At 44.6% G+C, this 7,223-nt stretch overlaps 1 protein-coding gene across 1 annotated transcript; it reads right to left on the reverse strand.

Moving 5' to 3' along the window:
* Positions 1 to 6,079: 6,079 nt before the first annotated feature.
* LOC131427672 (histone H1-II-like) lies at positions 6,080 to 6,747 on the reverse strand. Its single transcript, XM_058591071.1, has 2 exons — positions 6,270 to 6,747; positions 6,080 to 6,225 (listed from the first exon to the last, which is right to left on the reverse strand). The coding sequence occupies exons 1-2, from the start codon at positions 6,745 to 6,747 to the stop codon at positions 6,080 to 6,082; spliced, it is 624 nt and encodes a 207-aa protein (XP_058447054.1).
* Positions 6,748 to 7,223: the final 476 nt, after the last annotated feature.

Below are 7,223 nucleotides of genomic sequence, written 5' to 3' on the forward strand. Positions count from 1 at the left end.
TTTGGTGATTGAATGAGGGAAATATGCGAACTTAACACTTTGTGTAGATTTGTTTGTGGCCCTTAAAAGGGCCGATTATGCTTGGCGATTCGTATGCACACACACGATCGGGGGGGTTTGGTTGTTCTCACTCAGTTTACTTGGAGCTAGTGTACTTGGTGACGGCTTTGGTTCCTTCCGAAACGGCGTGCTTGGCCAACTCTCCTGGCAAAAGCAGACGAACGGCGGTCTGGATTTCGCGAGAGGTAATCGTCGAACGTTTGTTGTAATGGGCCAAACGCGATGCCTCGGATGCAATGCGTTCGAAGATGTCATTGACGAAACTGTTCATGATGCTCATCGCCTTCGAGGATACTCCGGTATCAGGGTGGACCTGTTTCAACACTTTGTAGATGTAGATAGCGTAGCTTTCCTTCCTGCGGATCTTCTTCTTTTTCTTATCTCCCTTGGCGATGTTTTTCTGGGCCTTGCCGGATTTTTTGGCTGCCTTTCCACTGGTTTTCGGTGCCATCGTGCTTGACGGTTCTCGTACGTTCAGAGTAACTGCTTTAACTTAAATGACGCTATTTGCCATATGACAGCTCGTTTTATACCTGCTATTGAGAGCGGCGCATGGACTGCCCCTTTGTTAGAATTCCTTTTCCTGTTCGCAGAACGGGAAACAGTGAGACGATATAAAACAGAGGGTTAGTACGGCGGCAGCCAGTATTACTGAATTGGCTGTCTAGTCGTTAACAGCATCTCGTGGATTTTTTACGCAGAAACACGCACACACAAAATGTCTGGCCGTGGTAAAGGAGGAAAAGTTAAGGGAAAGGCAAAGTCCCGCTCAAACCGTGCTGGTCTGCAGTTCCCAGTAGGCAGAATCCACCGTCTGCTCCGGAAGGGAAACTACGCCGAACGTGTCGGTGCCGGTGCACCGGTCTATCTGGCGGCAGTGATGGAATACCTGGCCGCCGAAGTGCTGGAATTGGCCGGTAACGCTGCCCGTGACAACAAGAAAACGAGAATCATCCCTCGCCATCTGCAGCTGGCCATCCGTAACGACGAGGAGTTGAACAAACTGCTCTCCGGAGTTACCATCGCACAGGGCGGTGTACTGCCAAACATCCAGGCAGTGCTGCTCCCGAAGAAAACCGAGAAAAAGGCCTAAATTGCGATTTCCGGAACATATTGGTGTTACCCCCCTTACAGAACCCGTCCTTTTCAGGACGACCACCTCACTGTGATAAAGAAATATTTAAGATTGCTTTGAATTAAAGATTGCTAAAGTTGTGATACGCCTGGAAAGTATAATGCGCAAATCAAGTATAGCGACCTTTGTTCATTTTCGTTTTCGGAATTTTACCCTGAATCGGTGTATCTACCTGATGCGAAAATGATGTCCGCTTTTTCAGTGTTTGGAAAACAGAAGACAAAATCGGTCATACCAGACGAATCGGAATTTTAGAATGATCGATGTGAGTTCAATGGCGAAAATCTTTCCCATCGATTTACCGGAAAATGCAGCCATTAAAACATCCAAACTTGATCATATAATCTTAGAGAAAGTGTCGCACGAGAAATAAGAGAATAATTTTCGTTCGTATCCGTGACGACACACCGATCCAATATAGCGCATGTATCTGTGTCATCGGTCGGCATCATCTCATGAATGGTGACGACCGACTAGAAAAAAAAAAAGAAGAAGAAGAAGAAGATATCGTAGCTACCACCATGATGGTGAATAAACACTGCCACACACACAGGCCAAAAACAAATGGTAATGTAATGTGTATATGAGGAAACGAAAATCAAGCTGTACCTAAGTTCAGCCATCGGTCTCAGAACCGGAGGGCAAGGTCGCATAAACGCGCGCGTGCGTGTGTGTGTGTGTGTGTGTGTGTGTCTGTATATTCATTTACATTACATTAGCGGCCCCTACACGTGGCATTGTTTATTATTGACAACCAAAAGCATCGTCAGTACCACCAATCCAATTAGCTTGGTAACTTGTGTCGGTATTTTTCGAGAAAACGTTTAGAGCTTTAAGTATTGCAACTGAATATTGAAACATTGAGAGAAGAGTTCATTAAACAGTACACTCTCGCCAATGAAAGTTTTGTTGGATTGGCGAATAATTTTGATTGTTTGAACATATTTTCATCAATCCGATGATGTTTCGACCATTCGACTAACATATATTTTCGAACGAATACGAATGCCACAAATACGATAGCGACACGAACGTAAACAATAAGGAGAGTAATATTGGCTACTACGAGAATGCGAGAGGCGTGAAAGAGAGAATGAAAATAACCGACGAACAACTATGGCAACAGTGTACACCAATTGTCTAGACCGAACCGCAGTTTAGTGGTTGGTAAGTGTGTATTGGTGTGCGATTCTAGCAGGAAAAATAAAAACTGCTGCTCATTAGAATATCCTATTGGAAAGACTATCTACTTGGAAAACAGGAACTCCGAATTGTTTTCCGACGGTCCATGTAAGAAATTACTGAAAGATTACTCAATAGCAAGTTGCTTATTTAGCATCGATTGTTGAGTTTCGTTGACATGATCAAACGATGAACGCGGCTTACTCAATCCTAACGCAGTGAACGGAACTCTCGCTGTTCGGATGGTTAGGTTAGCTTAGCAACAATGACAAATGGCAACTGAACGAAAAATGGTTGAAATGGTGAAAAATCTCTCAAACTCTCAAGTGAAAAGTAGTCCAGGTTAACCGGTATTTTTTCTCCCTCTGCTCATGCTCATGGATGGGATATGGGAAATCGGTTTGACTTTGCGTCGTATAAACGGTTGTTCGTTTCTACCTACCACCATCCGAGAGGTAAACAATACGTACATGAAAAAAAAAAACTTAACGACAAAAGTAAAAACCAATCTTTATATGATACCTTCCCGTTATTGTACGTGTTTCAAAACGCTTGTGCCTACAAAATTGAAAAAATTTGTCTTGTGTTTTCTTTTCCGCAATTTTCAGTAGCAAGCAATTTTGTGAATCGCATACCTCAGTTGCACTATTGCGCAAATTGTGTGTGTGTGTGTGTGTGTGTGTGTGTGTGTGTGTGTGTGTAGACTGCCATGAACAACATGTTCCAACTTATCGCAAACAGAGGTGCGTTGGGAGAGCGAGAGAGAGAGAAAAGCAAGTTAGAGAACATAAGAATGAACTTTATTATGACTGAGGGAAAAACCAATACCCATACATTGAAGTAAACCAGTATGACGTTGATATACATATGTATTGGTGTATGTTTTTGGAAAGCGGAAAATCTTCTTTTTCGTTCTTTGTCTCCGAATTCATCTCCTTTCATTGATAATCGATGGATGAGTGATAAATGATGAATGCTAACTCAAATCGCTATTAAAATATAAATCACCACTCGCAAAATCGAACAAACTAATGTTTTCTGTCCTGCAGGTACAAATCTAATTGTTCCTAACAAGCAAACAGTAAACTTCGGTTGCTAGAGATGATGTCCGATTTTGAGACATTTTCGTTATTTTGGCACAGGAGATTTATTCTTCTCGAAAACCTGCGATTTTCACGAAAACAAACACACACGCACGCGCGCAATCAAATGAAAAAGTGCATGTTCGAAAGAAATTTACATTTGCTTGTCGTCTTCGTGATGAAGTCTTACCATCAAAGCATCATAGAAGAATACTTTACTATGGGACGCCTTTTCAAAATTTACCCTCTGAGAATGTGATAAGTTTTTTGTTTTATCAATGTCTTCTTTCGCCGTTCTTCGGAAAAGGCGGGAAATCTTTGGTCATCCCTGTACAAAAGTAGTGCCTAAAACAATTCGCTCTCTCTCGCTTCCGCAACGGTGTGTGGCTGGTTTCAAGGAATTCAGTTCCAGCATAATGTAATGCACAAATTGGATGAGATTGTTCAAAACAACTAAACTCACTCAAACCAATTGCCCAGCACCTTCCCTCTATTGCACTTTCTTTCACAAACGGCCACCACCATCACAATCGAAACGAGTAAAGAAGAAGCAAGCAAAACAACACACGAGAATTCGAATTTAACACTTTGTGTAGATTTGTTTGTGGCCCTTAAAAGGGCCGTTTGTTAGTTCTCGCATACACGGGGTCGGTGTTGTTCTCAGTTTACTTGGAGCTGGTGTACTTGGTGACGGCTTTGGTTCCCTCAGAAACGGCGTGCTTGGCCAACTCTCCTGGCAAAAGCAGACGAACGGCAGTCTGGATTTCGCGAGAGGTAATCGTCGAACGTTTGTTGTAATGAGCCAAACGCGATGCCTCGGATGCAATGCGTTCGAAGATGTCATTGACGAAACTGTTCATGATGCTCATCGCCTTCGAGGATACTCCGGTATCAGGGTGGACCTGCTTCAACACTTTGTAGATGTAGATAGCGTAGCTTTCCTTCCTGCGGATCTTCTTCTTCTTCTTATCACCCTTGGCGATGTTCTTCTGGGCCTTGCCGGATTTTTTGGCCGCCTTTCCACTAGTTTTCGGTGCCATCGTTCTAACGTTGACGTGCGTTCAGAGTAGCTGTTTTCACGTAAATGACGCTAGCTCGCCCAAGAAACCCCGTTTTATACCTGCTACAGGCAACGCAGTAGGGACAGCCCCTTGGTCAAAATTTGATCCTCTTTTGCGCTTTATGCTCTGCCTATTCGCAGAACGAGAAACAGCGAGATGGTATAAAACAGAGGGTTAGTACTGCGGCAGCCAGTATTACCGAGTTAGCATCCTAGCTGTTAGCATCGTTTCGTGGATTTTTTACGAAAACAAAACACATAAAAGAAAATGTCTGGCCGTGGCAAAGGAGGAAAAGTTAAGGGAAAGGCAAAGTCCCGCTCGAACCGTGCTGGTCTGCAGTTCCCAGTAGGCAGAATCCACCGTCTGCTTCGGAAAGGAAACTACGCCGAACGTGTCGGTGCCGGTGCACCGGTCTATCTGGCGGCAGTGATGGAATACCTGGCCGCCGAAGTGCTGGAATTGGCCGGTAACGCTGCCCGTGACAACAAGAAAACGAGAATCATCCCTCGTCATCTGCAGCTGGCCATCCGTAACGACGAGGAGTTGAACAAACTGCTCTCCGGAGTTACCATCGCACAGGGCGGTGTACTGCCAAACATCCAGGCAGTGTTGCTCCCGAAGAAAACCGAAAAGAAGGCCTAAATTGCACTTGATTCGCACTGAAACCAATCGAAAAAACGTCCTTTTCAGGACGACCACAATTTTCTGATAAAGAACTTATAGAAATTTACTATTTTACTATCGATCAATCATATTTACTCATGCAAGCGCCATAAGACTTGTTTTTTTTTCCATAGCTTCTAGGATAATTTCCCACATTACAAGTGAAAAGTCGATGGTCGGTGGTCGATTGCGCTGGAGAATAGATTTATTTTTTTTTTACCGATCAAGCAAGGTTGGTTGAATGAAAACGACAATCGTCTGGAGAGTCAAGCTACTAAATTAAATATGATTATACGAAAAACCGCGTACAGAGCGATACCGTGTCCGAACTGGCTCTACACTAAATGGAAACTATAACGGCATTCATTTTCCAAGAAAAGGAAAACTGGGATAGTTTTAAAATACAAATATAATTGGGAACAAAAACATCAACCATTTTTATTGATGAATTTTCGCAAGCTAGATTTTTACGAACGGACTTCATCAATCATCGTGCATAATCCGTCCGCATTTTCATTTGATCACCTACCGATCCTTTCGTCGCTGCTTACCGACTGAGCGAACGAACATATTTGATTGTACTACAAGAGAAGCATGCGCGTAGCAGCGGGGTCGGCTCTATGGCTGCGCACCAATTTATCCACTATAGCGTGTCGGTGAAGCACACGCTCAGAAAGTAGTGCTGCTGTGATGGATAAAAGCATACTTTTTTTTTTTTTCTTACTGTGCAGTTTTGTTGAAGCGGACTACCCAAAAGCGAGCGAAGTAGGAAATATCGATTAATTCTTTGCATGGATTTTTTGGTAGTCCTGAAAAGGACTGTTTTGTTGAACACCGTCGAAATAAGAACGGTAGAATTCGACATGATGATGATGACTGACTGACGATGGGTCAATTTACTTCTTGGCAGCCACCTTCTTCGGGGCAGCTTTTTTGGCTGGCGCGGCCTTCTTTGGCTTCGGGGTCTTGGGCTTGTTGGCAGCGGCTTTCGATGGCTTGGTGGCCTTCTGCTTCGGTGCAGCAGCCTTCTTGGCGGCCTTGGCTGGTGCTGCCTTAGCCTTCTTTGCAGCGGCGGCTTTTTCTCACCTGCAGGCTTTTTGGCCTTCGGTTTCTTCTCGCCAGCGGGTTTCTTGGCAACCTTTTTCTTCTCTCCGGCAGCCTTCTTCGGTTTTTTGGCAGCAGCCTTCTTCGGCTTCTTCTCGCCAGCCGGTTGCTTGGCACCGGCTTTGATTTTGAACGAGCCGGATGCACCGGAACCCTTGGTCTGGGTGAGCTTTCCCTTCTCGACGCCAGATTTCAGGGCCTTCTTGATGAACGGGGCCAGCTTGGCGACGTCGCACTTGTAGTTGGCGGCGATGTACTTCTTGATGGCCTGCAGCGAAGATCCGTTGCGTTCCTTCAGCGTCTTGATGGCAGCCACTACCATGTCATTGACTGGTGGATGTGTCGATGGCTTCTTCGGTTTTTTGGCTTCTCCCTTGGCGGCTTTGGCTTTCTTCGGTGCCTTGGCCGGTGAAGCAGCAACCGGAGCTGCGGCCGATACGTCAACAGCGGTTTCAGCCATTTTTTCTAATGTGCACTTTTCTAAAGCAGGTAGAACGAGCGAACGACTAAGCGAATACAAACGAGTGTGTGAATGCAGTAGAATCGTGCGATACGTTCGGGCACCGAATCCGTCGGCCCTGTTAGGGAATACGCACATGACGGTTACCATTCGGTGCTAGGTAGGTGTAGGTAATTTTTCTGGACTATTGTTTTTAAATTGTAAACAATGAATCGACAGCAGCGGAAGTATCGCCAAAGAGTGGTTTTATGTTTGCTACGATGTTTGAACTTTCTGCTCCACCATTCGCGAACAGCCGGACGGGCAGTGATGATAGCGAAATATGCATTCAATATCGGACAAACGGTACATGCTTATTTCGAATTGTCAAAAATAGTAAAACAGTACCATTTAAACAATGCGGACTCCAACGAAACATGGTTCATTGGGAAGAGAAATATTTTCTCTTGACAACTAACACAACCCGTTCGATGACG

Source organism: Malaya genurostris, chromosome 1 (assembly GCF_030247185.1).
Source record: "Malaya genurostris strain Urasoe2022 chromosome 1, Malgen_1.1, whole genome shotgun sequence".
Taxonomy (NCBI): Eukaryota; Metazoa; Arthropoda; class Insecta; order Diptera; family Culicidae; genus Malaya; species Malaya genurostris.

Bases quoted from the DNA above. Each gene is read 5' to 3' on its own strand.
- LOC131427672 (XM_058591071.1), bottom strand. From the start codon at position 6,747: ATGGCTGAAACCGCTGTTGACGTATCGGCCGCAGCTCCGGTTGCTGCT. The intron at 6,226-6,269 runs GTGAGAAAAAGC...AGGCAGCACCAG, and splicing joins GAAGGCCAAAAAGCCTGCAG to CCAAGGCCGCCAAGAAGGCT.